The sequence below is a fragment of the Apodemus sylvaticus genome, chromosome 1 (genome assembly GCF_947179515.1).
Source record: "Apodemus sylvaticus chromosome 1, mApoSyl1.1, whole genome shotgun sequence".
NCBI lineage: Eukaryota > Metazoa > Chordata > Mammalia > Rodentia > Muridae > Apodemus > Apodemus sylvaticus.
Window position 1 is genome coordinate 91944151 of NC_067472.1, and position 26288 is coordinate 91970438.

At 45.6% G+C, this 26288-nt stretch overlaps 2 protein-coding genes across 5 annotated transcripts in view; one reads left to right on the forward strand and one right to left on the reverse strand.

Moving 5' to 3' along the window:
- Positions 1-8825, forward strand: part of Rras2 (RAS related 2) — a 72351-nt gene extending 63526 nt beyond the window's left edge. For all 4 annotated transcript variants that reach the window (XM_052200950.1, XM_052200973.1, XM_052200956.1 and 1 more), the window contains exon 6: positions 1716-8825. In XM_052200950.1, the coding sequence (XP_052056910.1) occupies positions 1716-1803 (88 nt within the window). In that variant the 3' untranslated portion in view covers positions 1804-8825. The remainder of the gene's footprint in view (positions 1-1715) is intronic.
- The window catches only part of Spon1 (spondin 1), a 277312-nt gene continuing 259790 nt past the window's right edge, over positions 8767-26288 (reverse strand). The window contains exons 8-16 of the mRNA XM_052200940.1: positions 19569-19770; positions 17840-17980; positions 17369-17444; positions 16281-16463; positions 15158-15328; positions 14906-15073; positions 13999-14163; positions 11853-12116; positions 8767-9042 (exon numbers count right to left, since the gene is read on the reverse strand). Coding sequence (XP_052056900.1) covers positions 8879-9042; positions 11853-12116; positions 13999-14163; positions 14906-15073; positions 15158-15328; positions 16281-16463; positions 17369-17444; positions 17840-17980; positions 19569-19770 — 1534 coding nt within the window. The 3' untranslated portion in view covers positions 8767-8878. The remainder of the gene's footprint in view (positions 9043-11852; positions 12117-13998; positions 14164-14905; positions 15074-15157; positions 15329-16280; positions 16464-17368; positions 17445-17839; positions 17981-19568; positions 19771-26288) is intronic.

The following is a 26288-nucleotide window of genomic DNA, read 5'->3' on the forward strand; positions in this document are numbered from 1 at the left end:
TTGCTAGATGGCCTAGGAGTTCTCCTGGAGGACTGTAAGCTGCTTGAGGTGGTGGGCAGGGTCTGCTGTGCATGTGGCACAGAATAAGGTGGTTGTGATTACTTTGTGGATCCCTGTGGCTCTGTCCTCCTCTTCCCATCTCCTGGCTATCCCTGCTAGTCAGATAGCCTTGACGGGCATATGGAGTGGGCCCTGGTTCATTATGTGTCTTGGTGAGAGGGGAAGAAAGAGACTGTAAGGTTTAGTTTTTGATGAATTTCAGCTCTGCAAGATGGAAGCATTCTTGAAGTAGGTGTGACAGCAGTGATGGTGGTTAAGTAGTGAGAATGGGCTGGGTACCACTGAACTGTAACTTAACAGTATTGACCTGGGGGCCTTTGCTTCCCTGCCCTCGCCCTCCCCATTTCCATTTCAGTGCTTAACCAATGAGGCTGTTCCTTCCATAAAAATAATGACTACCTTAATCAAATACCCATATTTCCCTTTGATCCTCAAGAATCCCAGATTCTCACCTGTCAATCAGCCAGGTGTGAAGATTTTTTAATTTTAAACACCAAGGAATCCTAAGCCCTCATGACAGTTATGAAGGGTTATGTTTTTATTATTCCTAAAAATTAAAGAGTCAGAAACCAACTAACTTGTCTAGTATTGATTTTTTGTTGTTTTTTTAACTAAGTGGTAGAGAAGAGGGGTAATTATGTGCATCTGTAAGAGGTAGTTTTCCTTTTCCCTGATGATGCTTGCTTATTGCTAAGCATTTGTCTTTTGGTAATCTTTCTTTGAGTCCAGGAATTCCAACTTCCAGGACCCCTAACCATAAAATTATTTTGTTGCTGCGTTATAGGTGTAATTTTGCTACTGTTATGAATTGAGGAGACTATGCAGGTGTTGATTCAGGCTTGACCAGGAAAGTACTGTGCACGTCTCTTCATTCTTGTGAGGCCTCACACGTGCTCGGCAGACCTCCCTACCCCTGAGCTTCACCCTGCACCTCTGAGTGCTTGCTGCTGCTTTTCCTTCCAAGGCTTTGCCCCCCCCCCCACCCCCCAGCAGCAGTTCTCAGCCTGTGGGCTGCAAACCCCTTTGTGGTCGCCTAAGACCATCAGAAAACACATATTTATGTTTATCATTCATAGCAGTAGCAAAATTACAGTAATTTTATGTTAGGGGCCACCACACCATCAGAAACTGTATTAAATAAGTGGTTCTCAACCTTCCTAGTTTAATACAGTTCCTCATGTTGTAGTGACCCCTAACCATAAAGTTATTTTGTTGCTACTTTATAAGTGTAATTTTGCTACTGTTATGAATTGTAATATAAAGATCTGACATGCAAGATATCTGATATTGACTCCCTACCCCAGAGGTCATGACCCACAGGTTGTTAAAGGGTTGCAGAATTAGGAAGGTTAAGAACCACTGTTCTAGCCGGGCGTGGTGGTGCATGCCTGTAATCCCAGCACTTGGGAGGCAGAGGCAGGCAGATTTCTGTGTTCGAGGACAGCCTGGTCTACAGAGTGAGTTCCAGGACAGCCAGGGCTACACAGAGAAACCCTGCCTAAAAAAACCAAAAAAAAAACCAAAAAAAAAAAAAAAAAAAAAAAGAACCACTGTTCTAGTGGACCACTGAGAAGTGTGTGCATCTCAATACAGTGTGTCCAGAAATAAGCTGCATTTGTATTGGGAGATGCTATTCAGATTTCTCTGTCTTACAGGAAATTTCAAGAGCAAGAATGCCCTCCGTCACCAGAACCAACCCGGAAAGAAAAAGACAAGAAAGGCTGCCATTGTGTCATTTTCTAAGAGTCCCTTGAGGTTTAGCTAACAACTGCCAGGGAAGCCCTCATCTCTGCTACCGTTTACATCATCCGGTACCTTTGTAGCCTTAGACTGATGATCACCGTGCTAGCCTTACACCAAGAAGCTGGCTAATCCTTTATGTGAAGCTAATGTAACGGTCTTTCCCAGACTTGTGTAAAGGAAACACTAAGGCTGCTTCAGACATTATCTGATTCCTTTAAAACACATGTCTACACACACAGATGCAGTCTTCAAGGGCTTTTAATAGAGGTGAACCAAGTTTGGAGCCTGAGCTGTTTGCTAAGCTGAAGTCATAGGTTGTGAAGTCATTTTTAACTTCTGGAATCATGTTGCCTACTGTTACTCTAAATAGAAATATAGGGAAGGTTTGTTTTTTTTTTTTTTAATGTGAATTTTTGCCTATCTTTAAAACTTCTGATGTCAACTTTCATTAACCTTAAATACACTGAATGGAATCTACAAACGTGAGACATCTCAGACCTTTCCTGATGCTGCGGCTTTTGTTTTTCCAGTGGCCAGAATACCAAAATGCCTGTTGTATTTATGGATTAAAAACTGCTGATTAAGCCTTTGTAATCATGCCTCCCTCAAGATGACAATATTCTCTGTGGCCAAATGTTTGGACGTAGGTGTCTCGGTGAACTTGATTTCTTTTCACAGCCGTGGTAAGGGTAAGAGTGAATGGTTCCTGTCTGTCTTCCTTTTCAAGTATTCCTGGTTAAGGGATTAAAAAAGAAACCCCATACAAGCTAAAGCAGTTTTTGTTTGATGTAATATAAAATATGGAATTGATCTTTCCAAAGTCAGAGATGATTAATGTTTTTGCTATATACTTTTATACGTTATTTTCTTATCAAACTAGTTAACAAGTATTTTTATATGTTTGTAAGCGAATATGCTTTCACAGCGTACCTTGTGTATATGTAAAGATGAGTATTTAAGTCTCACTGTTCACTGTTAACTGACAAAGAGAACGTGGAAGCCACGGCAGCCATGGCTTTTGTTTGCTGGCTTGGCCCTTGTGACATCCACTGATAGCCAATAATCAGAAAACCTTCCCAACAGAACGCAACAGGACGAGACTGTGAAGTCACGTTCAATGTCCCCGCTAGATATTGACTGTTATATCAAGTATTATGTGTAAAACCTCTACCTGACAATTAGTGTAACTGTGGATGGCTTCTGACTTTGTTTTTAACTCTGTGGATTGTGTTTAAGCAATTCAAAGTGTGTTTCTGGTTTTGAGAGACTCTGAGTGGTATTGCACAGTGGTCACTTTATTGAATGTGTACAACAGCCCCATGAAGTTTATAAAGTGGACCCTTGTATAGCTTCAGGTGCTAGAATTAAAGTTGATCTGTTATCACCAGACAACGCTTGATGGCTTCTTTTTCGTGCCGGGGCTTTGGTGAGGGCTATAGACCTGGCTGGAGTAGCCTGTGCCTTCTCTGCACCGTGTCTTAGGGAGTTCTGCAGGTGATCTTACTGTTCCACTGCTTTCTTGAGGCCAGTGGGTTTTAACTCTTTCTCTCAAGTGTTCACAGAGAAGCCCGAGCTGTAGAGGAGAGAGGGAGGTGAATATATTCACACAGACCCCCAGAGGATGAATCCTAAAATGTCTCTGGCAAAGAGGACCATGTATTTATTTAAATACAAACAAAATCACCTAATTTTATTGTGTTTCAAAAATGTTTACATTAATGTAGAATTACTGTTTTAAGTTTCTGGTAAAATTACTGCCTGGGAAGCTAGTGGATTTATCCTTGGCTCTGATGCCTCTCAGGAACCATTGTATGTCCTTGTGGGAGGGGTTCCTGGCTGTCGCCTGAGCCTGGAATATCAGGTTCCTGCGGGTTCCCTCAGATTGTTTCTCCTTTTTTCCCCACTCTGAGCTTCACACTATATTTTCAACTTCTGCAAAATGCTTTTGCATTTTGGTCTCCTGTTAATCCTGTCCAGTTATTTCAGACTGTGTTTTGTTTTCTAGGGTTGTTTTGTTTTGATAAGGTCTCACTATGTAGCCCAGGTTGATCTGACACTTACTGTGTGGTTCAAGTGGACCTTGAGCCCAGGAGTTGCCTGTGTGAGTTTGAGTGTTGGGGTTGTTGGATATGTCTCCCACTCCTGGCTGTTTTTGATCCTCCCCTCCTGACCCCTCCCCTTCCTTCTTTCTTCCTCCTCTCCATCTCTAGAGTTTTGGTCAGTTCTGGCTGGCCTAGCATTCACCATGTATACAGCCTGGCCTTGAGTTTACAGCTGGAAGCACAGGTGTCTGGCACCCTCCCCCATGTGTGTGTTCCAGTTTCCCTCCTTACTAAGTTCATGCCTCTTACCCAGATCTTCTCGCTCTTTCTCAGAGCCCTGATGCTGGCCAGGGTCACAACTTCTCATTTGTGCATCTAGAATGGCAAGGTGTGTTTTGATCCCACATCTCTGTAGTTTGTATTTATTTCTGTTGTGTGGTTTTTATTTAGTTATGATCCCTCTATATAGTTGAATTTTGCTTGGATGATAGAAACTGCATCTTTTTCTGTTGTTGGGTGTGTGGACATAGCCTTTTCATCGGCAGGTGTTTGATTTTGTTCTAGTAACCAGCCTGTATATGTGCTGTTCAATTTGAACCAGAATTGAAGGCAATCTGAAGTAGCTTTTCTTTTAGGGATAGATTAGTCCACTATTGAACGTCCTGAGGGACTGACTGGTCAGCACTTTCCAGTGTGGCTTGTGGGATGCAGACAGTCCCCAGCTCTTGAGAAGCTTGCCACAGCTCATGGTTCATTCTCTGACTAAAGTCCAGTTGACCCAGACATATACTTAATACTTGGTAAAGACTCTTTACCCTGTGGGCAGTTTGGGATTCCCTCTTTCCCTTCACCCTCCACAGTCCTTTTGAAACAGTCCAGAACATTCTACAGCAACTTCAAGCTGCTTCAAAGGTTCCTTGAGTTCTGGTCATTTCAGTTCAAGGAAACATTGTGTCCTACCTGGGATCTCCCAGGCCTTCCTGTAGCCAGGACTGTTGCTGTAGGCTGAAAGCCAGGGCAGCTTCAAGACTCACTCTGCGTTCTGTCCTCGAACCATTGTTTTATACATTTAGTCTCTCTCACACCTTCATTTTTTGAGGGAAGATCTGGTGTTGCCCTGGCCTTGTTCTCCCAGATTCAAGTTATCCTCCTGCTTCAACCCCAGGTAACTGGGGGATTAGGATTATGAATAGTACCCACCCACCATAGTTCAGTTTCTGATTGGCTCTGGCAGGAAGATAAACCCACCTTGTTGAAGCAGGATCTCATTTCTGTCTCTGCACTGTGTGTTTAAGGCTGGCTGTCCCCAGAGCTTCTGGGCTGTTCTCCTGCCTTTACTTCTCTTCCCACCGTTGGAGTTCTGGGGATTCCAGATGTGCATTACTACAGCTGGCTTTTTATATGTGTTCTAGAGATTGAACCCTGAGGTTCAGACTCAGTTCTCTACCACCGGGCCATCTCACCAGCCCCGCACTTCTCTTAATACTTGAAAATTACTTTCGGTAAAGGAAAATTGTCTAAGCATGTAATGACTGAAACTATGAGCCTGTTACTAATCAGTATGCTGGGGAATATTTTGAGCACTGTGAGATGCTAATGAATGCCATCTTCTGTGAAGACACCATGTATGTTAAGTGAAAACAGCCTGAGATAGCATTGCACTCTGATGGTAACTGTTAAAAATTATGTATGTAAATTGTATTTGTCGAGACATTTTCAGTTACAGATGACCAAATGTAGCTCTCCTCGGATTTAGAACAAAGGTGCACACTTAGAGGCGTCCGAAGTGTGTGGGGCAGGCAGGTGGAGTAGAGCTGGTTGCTGGGAGACCCGTTCTCTGCATGAGATCCGGATAAACTGAAGGTGCTAAGGCAGGGTAGGCAGGTCAGTCCTGACACCAGAACAGCAGGACTGACCCAGGCCCGCTGCCACAGCTGCTCAGACGCCAACCCAGAGTCCCTGGACCCCACCATTGCTGTCCTGCCCTCTGTCCCTGGATACATACATCACCTCTGAGCCCACGGGGGTTCGGAAGCAGGCACTACCATTTAAACATGGCATTTTAATATAGATGCTTTGCTTCCATTTCCCACAGGATCTAAATCGGAGAATTAGCCCCGTGCTAATTGACATGTAGATGCTATTTATAATTTGTTACCACATTTCAATCATTCTTCAAAGGGGATTTATTTTTATACTGTCTACTTTGGGCAGTGTGAATGAGAAGAATGGCAACATGGTGGAAATGGTTGGCTTCCTTGATTCGGAGTTTTAAGTAGGAATGAAACATTTATGGTTTAGTCTTGTTTGGATAATAGTATGCATTTTTTAAGGCTATAAATATTTTACTTCTTCATAGTTTGACTCCATGTAACAGAATTTCTTCTAAAGCCGGGCTTTGAAAACTCCAGGTAAGAATGTCATAAATGTAGCTCTTTGAGTTTTCTGACTTTACCAAGCTTTGCTGGCTTGGGACAGTTTCTCTAGTGCTGGAAATACAGCTTCCACCATGTGTGATCCGAAATTTTGTTTTTACTTGTTATTGTCTGAAACATGGAGGCTTAATGAAAACAGAGCACAGTGGTAATTTGACAGAGAGAATGTTTATGTATTGACACATGGATGGGTTGTGAAGGGTTTCCAGAGTGCCAAAGTGTGCTCATTCTGCTGTTCGCAGACCTGGGTGCTGAAGGCTCGAAGGAGACCTCACAAAGAAAGCACAGCACAAGGTCTTTAAGTCTTTCACTTCAGGAGGAGGAGGAGCCCAGGTTTTAGTCTCATTAGCTACAGTAGATTGTCCTCTGAAAAGACTTGTCGGCATGGTGACAGGAGATTGACTCAATGTCTGATTGGGAAGCAGCTCTAAACTTCTTACAATGTGGGTTTGACCAGATTACAACTGGTTTGGGATTGGTGTAAGATATATACAATTATAATTTTCCTTGGTTGAGCACACACTACCACTCCTGGCACTAGTTTTCTTTATGTGGCAAGTTCTTACTAGCTAGAGTGGAAGTCCAATCAGAGTTTATTCATAGTAAGAAAAAAAATCTTTATTTCCAAAATGGTTGGTTAGCCAGAAAAATGACAATTACCTAACGGAAGAGTTTTGGCAGGAAAGATTTGACAGTCACAGACTCCCCATCGGCTCAGACAGAGTAGTGTGGTTCATGACGAAAGCATGTTTCTCCTCTCTTCTTGGCCATTTCTCAAATCAGGATTAAGATTATACCCAAGTGGGAGCAGGTGAAAACCCAAGCTGCTGTCGAAGCCTGCCGCCATCCGACGGGATTTTGATTTTCATGGTTTGAGAATAAGTCAACAAGATCACTGGGAGGATGTGGCAGAAGTAGGCAGGGCAGATCCTTAGCAGAACATTTTTGGTGAGGGTGGAAATTCAAGCCTCGCATTTCTTTGTTTTATACTCCTTTGAAGGAGAAAGCAATTCATTCAAACATCTAAAAATAGTGCTGGAAATAATCCAGATGGCCAGGGGTGTGATGCCAGCCACCATCTAGAGGGAGCGCAAGCGCCATCTTTTCCTGCAAATGAACTACGTAGCAACTAGAAAAAGACCCAACCCTCCCACCACTTAATTATCCTAAAAACAAAGACAGACCCAGTGAGATTTTTTTTTTATTTTAATTGAACAGGCTCTCATGTGTTAAGGAAAATACATGTTCAGGGGTTGTACATAGATGAAGCTGGGCATATTCTGATGTTTAATGCAGATTCTTAAAGTACTGTATTCATAGCACTGTGTGCATCCGGCCCACAGTATGTATTTGGATGAAGCAGTAATAAACAGATTTGCAAAAGGACGTGGTGGTAGTTTTCACAGATGCATGAATAAAACCTGCTGATGAGCTCACAGCTGAGATAAACATCCTCTTACTCTTGATTGTTGGTTCTTAGACTCCTGGGTTTAGTGTGCTGCTGATGACTTGGAAGTCAGTGCGAACCCTGACCTTCCTCTGGACTGTCCATGAAAACCAGGGCCCTGGTCCAGAAATCAGGCACAGGCATGCCTGAATAACAACCCTTGCTTGTAGGTTTGTGTCTTAGTCATGGGAGTAGTTTATCTCTCTCCTCTAACTATAAAATATCATGACTTAAAAAACTTAAGTAGGGAAATAATATTTTTGTTGAGGAATTGACTTAGGGGCTCTCTGGCAGACTTACCAGGTAGTTCTCAGAGCTAAAATGCTTTATTCTAAGGAAGATTGGGGAATCTAAAAGGTCTGGATATGTGTAGGAAGATTTTTAAGTTGGCTTTGGAACCAGTGCCCAGTACACTGCATTGGCTCAGAGAAGGATCTGCGGACAAAAGGTTGATGCGTCCATCCAGCATTCTGGGACAGTGACGGCACCAACAATCAAAACTCAACAGAAATCACGGCTCACAAATAAAGTAGCCATCATCACCTGCCACCGTTGTGGTGTTGACAAAGCAGTCTCGGGAGGTTGGTAACAAATGCCGCCCACCTTAGAGCTTCTCCTTCAGGGCACTGAAGAACCCATGACCCTGGAGACTCACCAAGATAACCTGGAGTTGTGCTAAATAAAAAACGAGATGGATAAACAGGTTTCTGTAACAGTGAGCAGGCCAGAGGCGAGAGAGGAGAATCCGTCCTCTGCATTTGAAGGTTGTGTATCCCGCATGCTGCATCCTGGCACCCGAGCTCATGGTTGCTTCTCCTTGTGGATGTGGCCAGGGTCTTCGCCCTGCATGACCAGGGGGAGTCTCCAGAGGGACACACTTCAGTTTAGTACATGGCGAACCAGCACTACTCACTCAGTGTAGGGAGAGGCTGCCTGCGGGCAAGGGTGCCCTACTTGGCCTGCACTCACCAAGAAGTATTCAGACAGGATGTCCCTTGGCATCCATAAGACTATTGGGCAAACCACACCGTAAAAAAAAAAAAAAAAAAAAGACTAGTGGACACAATTTAAATCATCTTACACAAGCAAACAAACCACCCAACCGTTGGTGACTAGAATCTGGAACGCGGCCCTGGGGAGTTGAACCCCTACTAACAAGGGTGCACGTTGCACGCTCTGATCTCCTTCTTGTCTTTGCAGCTGGAAAACTGGGAGCTTTTGAACCTCTTCTTCACAGTCATGTAGCGCTCCTGGATCCCACCTCCACACAGTTTGGTGCATTCTGACCAGGCTGTCCACGGGCGCATTCGACAGCCTGAAAGTAAGAGAGTGCCTGGTTAGGCCGGCAGAATATGAGAGCAGTGACTTCCAGCAGGACTGTCCAATGAGTTGTCTTGCGCTTTACTCCTCTCTGTGTAAGGAGTGGTTGAATTCATTAATGCCTGCTGTCCTCATTAGCGGCTGCTAGCTCATATGTGTTGGTTTGCAAAAGCTGTGGCCGTTAGTGGATCTTTGCCTGTCAGAGGGCAGTGTTTCCCCGCCCCTTTGAACCTTAGCTTGGTTTGGCAAATGGGATGTGAGCAGACATCATTCCTGAGAAACACTGCTAGGTTTGAGCACATCTGGGTGACCTCACTGGAGAGACTCTGGAAAAAGGCCCCAGGAAAGCAGGTGGGGCTGGGGTGCTGTGCCGCCCCCTACTTGATTGCGGCTGCACAAATGAGGTTGAGTCCAACACAGCTAAACCTCAGAAGAGTTAACACAAGCCAGCTTGCCTCTGAGCTGCAGGTTCATGCTAGGCTTGTTTAAAGCACTGACTTGTAAGCAGTGACGGGCCATAGGGCACGGAACTACGTCATTAGCCTCCCTGCCTGAGTTTTTAGCCCACCCAATAGTAAGTAAAATGAACAATTCTTTTCCTATGAAACATGGACACGCCTTCCTCAAGAACCTCCTCTGACGCCATAGACGAAGCCTCCTGTTTGCACTTGTCATGGCTCTCCATATATCTCTCCTTTGAACACAGATGCTAGTGACTATTTTAGATACCTGTTTGCCACACCATAGCAGAGTTTCCTGGAGAAACTGCTGAGTACAGAGCTTTTAATGGGTATAGACTGATGACTGCCTGCCTGCCTGCCACAGACGTCTTGGTTTATGAACACTCCCTAAGGAAAGGATCTGTCAACTTAATCCATCTCTATGCCAAAGAATGAGCTGTCTGTCTTTTTGTTTGTCTTGTTTTCCTTATACAGGTTGTGTGTGTGTGTGTTCTATCTATCTATCTATCTATCTATCTATCTATCTATCTATCTATCTATCTAAGATTTATTTATTTCATGTATATGAGTACACTGTAGTTATCTTCAGACACACCAGAAGAGGGCATTAGATCCCATTACAGATGGTTTTGAGCCACCATGTGGTTTCTGGGAATTGAACTCAGGACCTCTGGAAGAGCAGCCAGTGCTCTTAACAGCTGAGCCATCTCTCCAGCCCCCAGATGGGCTGTCATAAAGAAGAGTCAGCTAACTTTCACTTTCAAGGCCAGAAGGTGACAGAGTTACAGAATGTTGTGAGCCACCATGTGGATGCTGGGTGTTGTGCCTGGGTCCTTTCCTGGGTCCTTTGAAAGACCAGCCATCTCTCCAGCCCATGGATGGTGATTTTTTTAAAATTATGTTTTCCTTTTGTTTGTTTGTTTGTTTGTGTATTGTGAATTAGCGTGTATGTCTGTGTGAGGATGTCAGATCTTGGAGTTACAGACAGGTGAGCTACCATGTGGTTCCTGGGAATTGAACCTGGGTCCTCTGGAAGAGCAGCAAGTTCTCTTAACCACTGAGCCATCTCTCCAGTCCTGAGATGATGGTTTTAAAGATTGGGTTTATGTCTCTTATTTATTTGTGCATATCTGCATGAGTGCCTATCATGGTAGGTCAGAGAGCCATTTTGTGGAGTTGGTTCTCTCTTCCAGCATGTGGGTTCCAGAGACTAAACTCAGGCATGTTTAGGCATGATTTGCTGAGACATCTTTGTGGCTTTTTTTTCCCCATAACTTTTCAAGTTATTCTGGAGAAGGGGACACATAATTGTCCCCCAGCTATAGACAGAATCAGCCTCTGTCTTTGTCTGCTCTAACTCTGTTAAGCCGCTCTTGAACTTCCCAACACAGCTCAGACCCAACTCCTCTACAATTGGCCGCTGACTTTTTTTTTTTTTGAGACAGGGTTTCTCTGTGTAGCCCTGGCTGTCCTGGAACTTACTTTGTAGACCAGGCTGGCCTCAAACTCAGAAATCTGCCTCCCAAGTGCTGGGATCAAAGGCGTGTGCCGCTACCACCTGGCGGCCGCTGACTTTTATACCCAACTCTCTAGTCTTGTTCCCTGCCTCTCCTTGTATCCTTCCATATCTGCACCATTAGTGCATCCTGTGGTGTCTCTGCCTCAGCAATTTTGAGCCCTGCCAGCTTGGGGTATTTTTTTTTAACTGGTGAGCTCCTAAAAGTTCCCTAAGACTTTGGCTTTCTCTGCTCTGGAATCTCCTGGAACCCCAGTTTGTACTGTGCCCATTCTTTGGCTTCCTTTACACTTGGTTCATTATTGCATTGGAGTGTTAACTGCCTATGTGGAAACCTGGGTCCATATTAATTTGAAGAAGTAAAAATCTAAATGCTAAGGTTTGTTGGTAACATTAAGCCAAGAATCCTCAAGGCCAGAGTGGTCTTGTCTCAGCCCTACCCTTAACGGGATGGTTTGATCTGAGGAGTCATGAAATTTTCCCTAAACAACCAGGCTCCGCTCAACACATCTGTGCCATTGTATTTCCTTTTTCTGCAAAAGCAAATGGGGTTGTTTAGTCATAGCTGATTGTGAGCAAGGTTTTTTGCAAATGTGAAGAAAACTGTACAATTTCTAGAAGCTCTTTGCTTGAAAATGGATTTTGACAGCCAATTATCATATCTAATATATTTTTGCTACAAATATTAACCCAATTTCTTCTGTATAAGTTATGCTTTCTTAGTATTTGGGAATCAAAACTTCAGCCTGAATAATCCAAGTGCCTCTCTCTTACGCCCAGAGCTGTCCCACGTGTCCCGTAGGCCAGCACAGCCCCAGGGAACAGTACCTGGGAACTGCTCCCCGTCCGACTCTTCCCTCAGGTGCTCACTCCTCCTGCTCTCTCGGGCCTCCCTCCAGCGCAGCTTCTGGACTGATGGGCTGCGAAGGCATTTCCGGGTGCGGCACTTCTTGCGCTGCACAGTCTCTGGGCAGGGTGCACCTCCAAACTGAGGTTCCATTTGGATTGTCCGGGTTCGAATCATGTGACCTTTCCCACATGACTTGTTACATTCAGACCACTGGGACCACTCGCTGAGTTCACAGTCAATGGCTGGCAACATACAGACAGGTGTGAGTATATCTATGTTTGAAACAAAGTCATCCAGTATATGGCCATCTCAACTGAGCTGCTAAGAGCAATAAAGAGCAATAAACCGTTTTTCCAGGAAAAACTGGTCTGTAGCAGCAGAGGCATTATCTAAACCACATCATACGCAGTAGGGGCAAGATTGGTGGCAAGTCATGATCAATACTCTTCCCATTCTGACTCCTGTATGACTCGGGAAGGTGATGGGGAACTTTGAAGGTGTTCTCACAGCACTATGGCCTGCCCCGTGGCTTCCTAGAATAGTCATATATCAGCTAGAGGCACTGACCAGCCTCCCCCCACCCCATCTGTCTCAATGACCCTAGATTTCCTGAGGGAAGCTATAGTATGGTCTTTAGAGAATAGCAACCTACTTCATAGTCTTTGGAGAGAACAAGATAGCAGGTGGTTGCCTACAGGGGCCCACACCTAGGACTTTCTCAAACTTAGGCAGCTTTTCCTACTCGGCACCTCGTCTGCATCCTGCCTATGGTGGTCCGTGTAAAGCACACAGGAGCCTGAGATAGGAAATTCCACAAAGAATCAAGAGCAGGAGGTATTTTATGGCTTCTCATAGTAAAAGATGTAGCAAATTCTTATAAAGCCAGCACCTCATGATGCAGGGGGAAACAACATATTGGTCTGATTTTTCAGGGTGTGTCCAAGGAGGCAAATGAGTCCACACTCTGCGTTGGTTTTGTAAAGCTTGGACCAGTCTCACTCTTCAACATTGTCCAGCCTCTTTCCCTGAGGGAGCGTGTCTGCCAAATGGGGATATGGTAGTTTGTTTTATTAGGCTACAAGGCTTAAATGAACTGTTTGCTCCCAGCTGTGCCCTACAGATGTTCACTTCCTGATCCCCTGTAATGGACTCTGTGGATATAAAGATTTATTTGAATTGGTGACTTGTCACCATTTGGTAATGGCTCTAGAGTCCAGTCATGGAGGTAGCTGTGAGCTAACTACAGTTAGTAAAGGCCCCAGGCTACTGAAGTCATTGGCTGAGGCCTGCACCTGCTTACTCTTGGTGCCAATAGCTGATTTTAATACTTGGAGTAACTTAGAAAGTGTTGCTGCCATCTGGACCTGGAAACCGAGGAACAGGGGGAAGCAATATTGGCAGGTGACTCCACAGATTTCAGAGGGAGATTTGGGTACTGCATTTTTGAGGACCTGGCCTTTCCTTTCCTTTCTTCTTCTCATCTCTTTTCCTTACTAGTCTGTCGGTGTCACTGACCTCAGGGGCAACCTCAGCTTAAGGGTAAGTAAGTCGATCCCATGGTGCAGGGATAGAATTGAAAGGTTCAGAAAGTTAATGGGTAAGACAAGCCAGTAAGTAGGGTGGGGGAGGGAAAGGACTGGGGACAATTGACTTGTGCTACAAGGTTAATCCATCTCTCATTCAGACTTCAGTCACTTTGTGTGTTTTGCAGATGACGAGATTGAAGACTTTCTGCCAACATAGATCCAAACTCCACTGTGACAAATTAGTCTCACTATAGGATCTAACAGTATATATCCTTTTGTATGTGTATGCACAGGCATCTCTAAGCCCAAAGATGATACTTTCTGGTACTTTCCTTCAGTGTTCTCCACTGTATTTATTGAAAAGGGGTCTCTTGCTGAACCCAGAGATGACTGATTCTGGCTGGTCTAGCCAGCTTGTCCCAGGCTTTTACGTGGGTTCTGGAGATCCAAATCCTGGTCCTCATGCTTACACACACACAAAATGATGTACCCACTTAGCCATCTCCTTATCTGGCAGTATTAGCAAATAGCTGGTTAGGGGCTCCTGGACCGAGGAGCTTTGGAGGTGGGGACAGTGACTTCTGTAACTGGGACTTACGACATTCTGGTAGCATGCACTTCTCCGCCTGCTCCAGATCCTCGTTACAGTCGCCCAGCTCTGCCAGAGACTTGAGCATCCGCTGGCGGGTCCGCATGCCCTTCCCACAGGTCACGCTGCAGTCGCTCCACTCGGACCAGGGAGACAGCAAGCATGGGATGGTATCTAGGTCAAGAGCCAAGTTTGGCACTGAGAACAGGCACCTTTTGTTGGGTTTGATCTTGGCCCTACAATAGCCCCACCAGCACTGGCCACTGGACTAGAATGGAATTGGAAGTGGCTCTCTGCTGATTGTACTTATTACTCTTTTGCATCTCCTGTGGCCCAGGTCATGACCTGATACAGGTGAGGCCAGTGCAGGAGAGCACAAGTTCTCAATAGACACCACTGATTTAATGGGGGTGGCTAAATTTAATTATAGTCACTATAGATTTAATGGGGCCTCACTAAAGAATACTCCAGACAGAGATTGGCTCAGTGCTGCAGTTTTGTGTGTCTGAACAGAAACCCCTGGGATGTGTGTGCTTGTGTGCACATTGATATGCATTTGCGCATAGAGTGGCCAGAGTTGTGCCTTATTACAACTAACAAGGCCACTGTAAAATAGGAATATGCTGTGTACAGCGGTGCGTGCTTTTAATCTCAGGGCTTGGGTGGCAGAGGCAGGTAGATCTCGGTGAATTCAAGGCAAGCCTGGTCTACATAGCGAGTTGCAAGCTAGTCAGGGTTTCATAATGAGACCCTGTATCATTCCCACAAACAAAAAAACAGGAGTGGATATTAGACTTGGCCAATGATGTCTTATCTAAATTTACTGTCCTTTTCTACTCTCCCAAGGAAAGTGAATTCTATCCAGAAGCCAGCAGTGTGAGGCACCCTGCCCCACACCCTCCCCATACCCACTCACGGCACTCAGGCATCATGCATTTCTCCGCCTGCGATGTCTCCGCCTTGCACATGGAGCCGTCCGCGGGGCTCATCTTGACCATACGGTGCCGCTTCTTCATGCCCATCCCACAGGTGGCGCTGCAGTCATCCCACTCACCCCACTCAGTCACCAGGCAGCTGCTAGGAGCTAAGGAGTCCATCCGGTTGGAGGAGCGGCTAGTGCCGGGATCCACCTGCTTGCCCCACCCACCTACAGGACACCCCCACTCACAGCACTCCTCGTTGACCGTGCACTTCTCTGTCTCCTCCGTGGGCAGCATGCACACTGAGCCGTCTTCCGGGAACTGCTTCACATACCTCTCCCGGGACCTCATGCCCATGCCGCACGAGACACTGCAGGGTGACCAGGTGATCCACTCGGACATGGTACATGTGGAGCCATCTGTAACACACCGAGCATGCTCAGGAGGGGCAGAAAAGAACCTGGGGTCGGTATGAGGAAACTCTGGCTCTGGGGGGACAGGCATTTACCCAGAGTGCCCCAGGTTCAAGGAACAGCCCAGTGGTTTAGCACTCTCATTCCTCCTGGGATATCTGCTAGTACAATAGGAAGAGGAGGATAGATTTCAGTTCCACCGCTGGCATTTAGCTTCTTAGCTCTAGTGCCTAGAAAGGAGCCTTAGTGTTGACAGTGACATCTCCCTGTCTCCTTGTAGGACTGTCTATATCAGGGCTTGTTCCCTTACACAGTGCTCCATCTAGGACACTGATGGCCTGGAGAAGGGACCCTTCTCTCCTTCTTCCATGTCCTGTGCACCAGTTCTTTTCAGACTGGTTGATTAAATAAGATTGTGAGGTGGGACCCCAACTAATGGGTAAATGACACAGCCACCACCCGATTTAGAGTAAAAACCAAATGCTCTTTCTGTCTGCTGTGTGTGCTTTTCCCTAGCACTCTGTGGAAAGAATAAAGTTTGCATTGTCCAGACACCAGTCAGAACAGTGGTTGTCTTTTTTTGGGGGGGAGGGTTTGTGGAGACTTTGGGAAGCAGGGCCTATCTTGAGAAAGTACATCGCTCTCCCACACCACCATGTTCTATGAAGTACATGGGTCAAGTATCCACTGACTAAATCCTCTCAAGACCAGTAAGTCCTTTCCCTTTAATGTTCTGACAGGTGATTTGGTCTAGGTGACGTAAAAGTAGCATGCAGGAAGAAGCCAGTGGGTGTGGGAATTGGGCCGTGTGTTCCGAGGCCTCGAGATACCATAGGAGGTACCCGTTCTGGTTGGACTTCGTTGACAATGATGCCACTTTAAGAAGGTGGAAGGGAGCCATGTTGCCAGGAAGCCCTCCTCCCCGGTCTTCTCCAGCTGGCCTGGATTGTCTCCTTACCTTCATCGCTACAGCCGGGGCCCATGCAGGGCTGGAAGTCCTGGGTGTCAGGACAGGGGACACTGAGGTCCAGCTGTGCCTTCAGCATGCGCTGCCGCATCCTCTTGCCCTTTTCACAGGTGGAAGAGCTGCAGGCTGACCATGGGGACCAGTTGGAGTAGATGCAGGTTTCAGGGGTGTCATCTGCAAAGAGTGTGTGGCATGTTCTCCCTGGGAGCCTGTGGAAGCCATGACCTGGCCCCTTGCCTAGAGGCTCAACTGTGTGTTCCAGGGATGGGAGCAGACATCCTTTTCCTTTGAACATGACGTTCTAACATTCTGCTGGTAAACATCTAATGAATAGTGACCATTCTCTCCTGGTAAGAACCGTATGCATACGCGTATCTCTTTGTCACTGCCCTGTCCTCGGCAGACACTTTTTCGAGCATGTATGCACCTCATAGGCAACTTCATTTTGTCATTGGCTCCACCCACTGCTGTCGGTTCGCTGAGCACTTGCCCTGTGCTGGCATCCTTAAGAATCTTACTTTGCTGAGTCTACTGATCTTCATTTTCTCTGAGGCAGCCTCTGTTATGAGTATTTCTTAGTTGAGGGGAGAGGGGTAGGAAAGTTAGCTTGTCAAGGGTTACAGACAGTAACAGAGAGTCTAGGATCTGTGGGGAAACTTAAATTCAAACCAAGGCTCTGCCTCTCTCTCCTGACATAGTGCCTGGACTCCCGATCTCCATGATGGGTAGATGAACTGTCAAGGCAGAACAAGCGTCAAAGAAGCCAGTGATCAACACCTACCAAATGCCATTTTCACAGACATGATAGACAGCTACCATTAAGTACCTATTCTACATCCCTCCTTCACCAGGTGCCTGATACTTGGTGCCCAGTGTTGGTCTTGGGTTTTAGTCTTTTTCTTTGGCTAGGGTTCTGGGGATAGAAACAAGGGCTTGGTCCATGCTAAGCACATGCTAAGACACCAACACCAGCCCTGCTGTACCGCCTACCCCAAGTCCTGCTTGTTTCAAAGACCATGCCAGAGGCAACTGGTCATATCAGTTTATGTTACCACCTGCAACAAAAGAGAACAACACACCTTCATCTTTCTCTTCTGGAGCCAGGTCAGCTACAATATCATCCACATTGTCGGGTACAATGTTGCACTGCTCTCCCTGCAAGAGAAGTGGAGAGTGTATATTCCAGAAAGGAGGATGGGCAAGGGAGCGGGAGAATAAGTAAATCTAATGCTTGGCCTTGGCAGAGTTCTGGGCCAACATTTACACCTTAAATGAAAAGAAATGCAAGGAAAAATAAGCATTGACTAAACATATATCCTGACCAGGGCAGACATTAGCAATTGACTATAGAACTCAGGATAAACTTGATCAAATCATTCATTTGATCCCGATTTCACTCTGAGTTGCTTTTACTAATTTACATCTAAAAAGATAATTTTTATTCTTGAGCCCTCAGGAGGCCCAGAAATCCCATATCCAGAAGTGCTTCCTGCCAGAGACCCCAGTGATTCTAGAAAGGTGGATAGGTGCATCAGCCCTCCTCATGGTACCTTCCTGGCAATTCTCTCGATGACGACTCTGGCCACTTGTGTGATGGACCCACCTTCTGGGTCATAGAAAGGACTCTGAGGATGGTCCAGACTAGTCAGGGGTCGGATTTTTTCCTGAGGAATTGTGGGCTTGTTTGGTGACTGCAGGAATAAAACAGACAGTATGGGAAATACAATGTGAAAAGCAATTGGTTATTGAACAAAACCTCTAATAAGACCTTGCATGCATCTCTCTCTCTCTCTCTCTCTCTCTCTCTCTCTCTCTCTCTCTCTCTGTGTGTGTGTGTGTGTGTGTGTGTATGTGTATGTGCGTGTGTGTGTGTGTGTGTTCTGGGGATTCAAACATGGAGCCTTGCTCTGGTTGAAATTTATAAAATGTAACTGTATTTACAGAATTCCACTTGTGCAGATCCTGTGCTTAGAAATCCATAAACCTATGCTTAGAATCTCACATGCACCAAAAGTTTGTGCCCGGCTCAAGGAGCCAAGTTCCAAAGAGGTCATCCAAGCTTAGAAAGGGCTGAGCCAGCTTGTCCTGGATCCAAGGCTTTTTCTGCTGGACCAGGCAGCAAACTGTTCTCGTGTTGGGTCAGATGTGAGTCACACTGCCTCTGATGACTGTGCAGCGCAGCCTATGGGAAGGTGGGCCCGGACTGTAGACAGAATGAAGTGTGGCAGGCTTGAAAAGCTAATCAAGCCAGCCAGTACAGCGCACGCCTGTGGGGGCTGGTCAGTCTGAGGCTACTCCGGGCTTCATAGTGACAACATGTCTAAAGCAAAAAACAAAACAAGGCTTGGGAATGTAGCTTAGTGGTAGAGTGCTCCTCCTGGGTTCTATGCAAACCTCCAAACCCAACAACAACAACGTAGCAAGTAAATAAACATCTAAAAATCAGGGCATCAGGTAAATCTGCCTTGAAAACTCACAGTGATTGCTCTCCCTCTCATTTCCTTCCTTTTGGGTGTGAATGTAAATGCGCACAGGAGTACAGGAACATGTGTACATGTGTGTGCCATCTTTGGGTGTCATTTCTCTGGGACTCTCCATCTTGCTTTTTGAAACAGGCTCCGTGGTCTGGGGCTTTCGCAGAGTAGGGTAATGCAGTTGGCCAGGGATCCATCTGTCTTCCCCTCCCAGGCACTGGGTTTACAGGCATGTGCTACCATGTCTGACTTTTTACCTAGGTTCTGGGTTATTGACTCAGCTCCTCCTGCTTGCCTGGCAGACACGTCACTGACTTTGCTGTCTCCCTACTCATCTACTGGTCTTCTGATGGCTCCAGACTTTAAAAGAAGATTTATCTAAAAATATCTTTTAAACATATTTATTTATTTTAAACATTTAAGGTTTTTGGGTTTTTTTTTTTTTGTCTGTATGCATGTATGTACATGACTTGTGTGCCTGGTACTCAGTTAGGAGAGGCCATTAGATCTCCAGTTAGAACCGGAGTTACAAATGTTTGTTAGCTGCCTTGCAGTGGATGGGAACTGAATTAATCCTCACCAACAATAGCAAGTGCTCTTAACCACTTAGCTACTTCTTAGGCCTTGTGATAGCTTCAGTACCTACTATATAGTTTGTACACAGAACAATGCTGGCTACCCTACTAGACTAGGGATTTCTAGGATATAGTGAGTCACACCCACCTCTGTGCCCAGGATACCTAGAATAGGGCAGACCAGGAAGGTTGCTGGGGGCGTTTGCTTTCCACTGTGGGCACATACCTACCTCATAAGTCACCCCACTGTCAGTGCCAGCATCCCAGGGAATCAGATCCTGTACTACTTTCTGGACCCAGCCACACTCCTTGGTGCACAGATCCTCTGCAGATAGGCCCACGTTCCAATCCGGACTGGGGCCCATCATGGTTAGGAAGGACATTAAGTGGCGTGTCCTGTCCACTGAGAATTCAGCTGAGGGTGCTGCTCTCCTAGAAACCAGAGAAAGAGGCTATCACATGTGGGAAGGACTGCACACATTAGGTGGGACTAGGTGGCTTGGCCATGACTAGAAATGGAGAAGAGCAGGGAGAAGGCAGATTCGTTCCCCAAGCATCCTTGGTTTATCCTTGTGTCTCCTCTGAGACACAAGGTGGACTACCTGGTAGACTAAGATAGAGAAAATAGTTTCACTCTCACACCATCTATCTAAAAAACCTCTACAGCATTTCCTTGGTTGATCTACTTGCCCAGGTGTAGATTGACTCATCATGCCCTGCACTGTAAAGCTCTGGGAAATCAGGTTTTTGTGTGTGCTGCATACACAGCTTTTTTCCATCTGGCACAGAGTACTCAGTACACATATTTTAAGGAAAGAACCAATAACTCGTGTGTGTGTGTGTGTGTGTGTGTGTGTGTGTCCAGCCCTGTGGGATGTGAGATGAACTTTACAAACAACTGCTCACCAAGGTCCCCAAACATAACTTCATCTTTACAACAGAACTAAGGTAAGGCTTATTGATTCTGACTTCTTTAAGAGGGTCCTGGAACTTGTCCAAAGTTACAGTGTTAAGAGGCAGAACAGAAGAGAGACAACGACCCACACAAATGTGTTCGAAGACAATATTCTTTCCAACCTCAACTCCTAAATTCTCCTCCTGCCCACTCTATTGAGGTATCAAGAGTACCATCATGGTGAGGTCTTCCCATGCCTTTTGTCTGTTTCCCTTAAGAGACCAGCCAAGGTGAGGCCCTGCCTGGCACCAGGGTATACCCATCTGGTTGCCCTGGTTACCAGTTGAGTTGGCTGAATGTTCCAGCTGCTGGAAATCATGTCTCCAAAGCCTCTAGCACCAGGAGTTGCTCTTCAGCTTCCATCTTCTCAGGCTGCAAGGTCTCAGGAGAGACTGTATTGCAAGAGATGATGGAGGGGGCCCACTAAAGGGACTGAGGAGGAAGAGTCACATTCTCAGCACATTCTAGGCAACAGACCAATTCTATTCCATTTTCCCTCCATGGTGGTTCTGTGGGAGTAGAATTAGACCCTGTTTTGTCTCAGGAGTGTGAAAGTGCATAGAGACTGATGGGCTTGGAGCCATGGGTAGCAGGTGCCAAGGTGTGAAGGAAGCTTGGCATGCCTGGAGCCTCAGGCTGCTAGCTGTGGGGAATCCTTGGCTGCTCACCAACTGGTCTGTTCATGCCATCTGGTAGCTGGTCAGCCTTAGCTGTTTTGAGAGACCCTGTGCCTTCTGTAGAGATCTGCTGCTTCTGTCTCCCCCACCTGACCCAGAAAGTGATGACTCCAGACCTGGTGGGACCCACAGAATCAGATCATTGGCTCTGGGCAGACATGCAACCAGCCAATAAGCAGAAGGGAAGAAAGCATAGTGAAGGCTCTGACATCATCCCACAGAACTGTGTGACCTTGAGCAAACTCAGCTTCTCTGTCTGAATATTGAAATCACTTAAAAATTATCTATCCATCTGTCTGTCTGTCCATCCATCTGTCTATCCATCCACCCATTTATCCATCCATTCATCCATCCATCCATCCACCCACATGCCTATCCACCTATCTTTGTGTGTGCTATGTATGTGCACATATCTGTGGATGCGTGTACCTCTGCCATGTCAGGTGTCTTCCTCTACAATTCACCTTCTTGCTTGAGATAACATCCCTCATTCAACCCAAAGCTCACCATTTTGACTCAACTCACTGGCTAGTAAGCTTCCAGGACCCACCTGTTTCTGCTTCCCTGGTATGGGGCGTCTAGGCACACACAGCCATGCCCCACTTGCACATGGGATATGGAGAATCTGAACTCAGGTTCTCTTGCTTGCTAGACTCAGCACCCACATCTTTAAGATGGGCATCACATGTCTGTATTGGGGGTTATCTGAGTGATTAGCCAGCTATCCTGCATACGGTGCTTAATCCAGTGCCTCACACCTCTGCTATGATTATAGTCACAGGTTTACATCTCTAGATCTTTATTCTGAAATCCCCAAAGCTGGAATGCTCCAAAATCCCAGGCAGCTTGGGTGCTGATGCCATGCCACAAACAGAAAATTCCAAAAATCACAAAATACTTGCATGTACAAAATCCATAGGAAAGGTGTAATAGCCAGTGAGTGGAACCAGTCTAGATGCCCATCAACAGAGGAATAGGTAACGTGTATATACACAAGAGGTTTAGTCATCTGTACAGAAAATGAAGCCAAGGCATTTGCAGGAAAATGGAGCAAACCAGAAAGCATCATGTTAAACAAAATAAGCCAAAGTCACAAATGCCGCAGTTTTTCTCTCATTATTTGTGCTCTTTGTGTGTGTGTGTGTGTGTGCAGATCAAGAAACTAGAAAGGGGGTGATGAGGAAGGAGGAGGTAATTGTAAGTGGGAGGGAAGATGAAGGGATTCCACATGAAAGCAGAAGGTTGGGACCGTGGGGAGCGAGCCAGAGGCGGCCAGGGCACTGGGGCAGTTTTGGTGGAATGGGATGAATTTGAACAAACTATGACACATTCACATGAAAAATCCCATAATGAAATTTTGTATGCTAATTTTAAAAATCAATGAAGCATTGTACAAAGTTATCTTCAGGCTATATAATAAGGTGTATATGAAACAAATGAGTTTAGACCTAGGTTCCATCCCCAAGATACCTCATTATGTATATATCAATGTTATGCAGTTTTTAAAATCTGAAATCTGAAATTCCTCTGGTCTGGGACATTTTGACTGAGCTACACCAGCTTGCTCTGTGGCTGAGAGAAAAGCACTGTGGGTTCACCGTGAGATCAGAGAAGGGATGGGGGAGGCTTGTCTGAGTGGATGCCACTGTACTGTTACCAGTCTAGGGGCTGGAACATGCATGGAGCAGAAGTCAAGTCTCAGCTTCAGCACCAGCAGAACCACGAGGGCCAGATGATGTCACCCAAGTCTACCCTTCTAAAGACTCCCTGTGCCCTGTCAGGCCAGCCTAAGAGCAGGGCTGTGGCATTTATTTCTGTACTTTGGAAAGTATGGTCCTTGGCATTCCTGGGGAACTTATCAGAATTGAAGGTTAATTTGGTGAATTAGGGGTGTTGGGATAGGGCCCTTGCTACTGGTTTCAGCAAGCTCTGTGGATGGTCTTCCTGCAGCTCAAGGTTGGACACTACTTATCCTTCAAGCCTTTCACGTCACCTTGTCTAGGAGCCTTTCAGATTCACTGGGTGAGCAAGGGCCCTCAGTCTATCTATTCCTGTATGCCCTGCAGGCCTCTGTAGCCAGACCTATAATTGCTATGACTTCCTCACAATTCTTTCTCTCCTTCTAGGCTCCTTAAGGGTTGGCTTTGCCAGGGCTCCCCAGGTATGGAGGACCCTGGTGGGCTAACCAAATACATGTGTATCTGGTGGTGACTGAATTGGCCTTATTGTCTCTAGGTTCTGAAAATCCTGCTCACCGTTCGGGTCTCAAAGCTCTGATCCAAGACTACCCACCTGTGTATGCTGAATAAGAATAGCCCCATAGGCTTATCTACTTGAATGTTTGGACACCAGAGAGTGGAACTGTTTGGGAAGGATTAGGGGGTATGGCCTTGTTGGAGAAGATGTGCTACTGGGGTGGGCTTTGAGGTTTCAAAAGCCTACACCAAGCCCAATTCTTCTTTCTCTGTCTCCTTTTGGACCAGATCTCTTAGCTATTGCTCTAGCACCATGCTTACCTGCCACTGTGTCCTCCACCCCCACCCCCATGACCATGGACTAGCCCTCTGAAACTGTAAGTAAATCTCCAATTAAACGCTTCTTTTATAAGTTGACCTGGTCATGGTGTTTTATCATGGAGATAGGACAGTAACTAAGATACCTACTGAAGAAATGCCTGTCTTTCTGTATGATTAGGAGACTCACAGATGGAGACTCATCTTCTCCAGTATGACTTCCTCTGGATTGTGAGTCAGTGGTTTCAATAACTTCTTTGTTTATGTGGCGTGTGTAGGTGTATATAGTGTAGTGTATATATGCTGGGAAACACATGTATGTGTGTATATACATGGAGGCTGGAGGGCAGCCTCAGGTGTGGTCTCTCATGTGCTACACAGCTGTTCTTTTGAAGAGGTGGGAGGTGGGAGTGGGGGTGGGGATACTATTTCTGTGTCCTAGAATTTGCTAACTAGACTAGGCTGGCTGGCTAGGAAGTATCCACCTCTTTCTCCCTCCATTGTGTTGGGATTATAAGCATGTGGTACCAACCTGACATTTGAAAAATGCATATTCTGGACTTTGTACTTCCCTGGAAAGTACTTGACTGACTGAGCTATCTCTCCAGCCTCAGCAATTTGTTGTTGTTGTTTGTTTGTTTGTTTCAATAGAGACAGGGTTTCTCCGTATAACCCTGGCTGTCCTGGAACTTTCTCTGGCCTCAAACTCAGAGATCCACCTGCCTCTGCCTCCAAAGCCCTGGGATTAAAGGTGTGTGCTACCACCAACCTGCAGTCTGTGAACTGTGGGGCTGCCCATCCAGCCTTGTATCAAGTGGATGCCCTGTCTTGCAGTGCCTACCCCAACAGTCCTTTGGAAATGTAGTTTCCCCTTTTCCATTACCACACAGACAGACTACTCTACCCACTGTCTCCCATCTCCTTAAGTATGTAATTTTAGAGATAGTTATTCATCTCCTGAAGCCCACAAGTGACAGGATTCACAGTGACAACCCAAGGAGACAAATCAAGCTCTCCTGAGGAATCTAGAGTATTAGGAACCACCCTGACTCCAACCTAGCAGGAACTAGTTCTCATGTATCTGACAGATATAACCTTGTGTGACCGTGAACCTTCATGTCAACTTAACTGGTTTGTGAATCACCTAGGAGACCAGGATCTGGGTGTTCTCAAAGGTGTTTCCAGATATTAATTGAGGACCTCCCTGAATGTGGGAAGGACCATCCCTGGGCTGGCACCCCTGACCATCCCTGGGCTGGCACCCCTGACCATCCCTGGGCTGGCACCCCTGACTGAATGCAAAAGGGAAGAAAGGAAAAGTGAGCTGAGCCTCTCTCCACATCTCTGGGTTTCCTGGCTGTGGATGTGCTGTGACAGGCATCTCACGTTCCTGTTGTCACATCTTTCCTGTCATGATGAACTGTATCTCCCAAAACTATGAGCCAAAACACACCTTTCCTTTCTTAGGTTGCTTTTTACCAGGTATTTGGTTACAAAAAAAGTAGCTAAGACACCAACCACTCAACGATGAGACCTGGAGGAAGCATTTTCAACCAACATGGCTGGCAGCCCGAGGGGTAGTTAAAGACTTCCAAGGATGAAAAAACAGACTCCCAAATGCCTAGCCCTCTGCTGGCATGGCAATTCTGAATGCACAGGATATAGGAACAATTTTTCAAAAAGCATCTTTAGATATAACAAGGAAATCCCCCCTCAACCCAGGCTCTACAGTGCTTCTGTGAGGGAGCTTTTCCCTGTTCTCCCAAACTGCTTAGCACCTCTGACTCCTTCACTCACTACCTCCACTCACTACCTCCACTCACTACCTCCACTCACTACCTCCACTCACTACCTTCACTCACTACCTTCACTCACTACCTCCACTCACTACCTCCACTCACTACCTCCACTCACTACCTTCACTCACTACCTATAGAGTAGAGGCCATTTGAGGGGGTAGGGGGTTATTTCAGCTACATTTCCTTGCCTGGCACAGATCTTAGCATGCAATGGGCTCTTTCCAAATGTTTGTTGAAATAAATGAATTAATCTAGGAAATGAATGTGGAGCCTTTCTATTTCCTTTGACCTTCAAATTTAATTAAAGGTCGCTTCAAAGTATTTATTATTTCTCTTATAAAAACCGTACTTAAAATACTGAAATGGATGAGCGCATGTGTGACTTTTTCTTAGGAAATGCTAGCCAGAACTGGGGCTCTTTAATTTAATTGAACTTTAATAAAAGTTCTTATTTATGCTCTCTTAGGTGCCAGGTCTTCCACGACGATATGACATTCTGCCAATTTGGTGTCCTATTTTCTTTTATCTAGGATTTAAATGTGATTTTTTTTCTTTTTTAACCAGGGAGAGTTGATACTTATTGTGTGCCACAGTATATGGCAAATCTAATTAAAAATAATGTGACAATTCAAAGTAGAACAGAGGAAGTTAGTGGGCCAGAATGGAGAGAGAGGGAGGAAAGACTGGTCACCAAGTGCTGTCGGACTGAATTAACTAAAATAAAAATATCGGATTTGCAACAAATACCATACGGCTCTGGAACCCAGCATCTAGATTGTAGAAAATGTCAAATATTCAAGAAAATGTTCTATTAAAGAAATGTTACTTTTTGAGGTGGGAATAAAAAGAAAAGAAACAGCTCTGAAACAGAAAAACAGCCACAAAAGAAGCAGATTGAATTAACATCAGTTAAAACCTCTGTATAATATCCAGAACTGTGCATGTTTAATATTACAAATCTTTTTTTTTTGACTTATTTATTTTTACTTATATGAGTACACTGCCA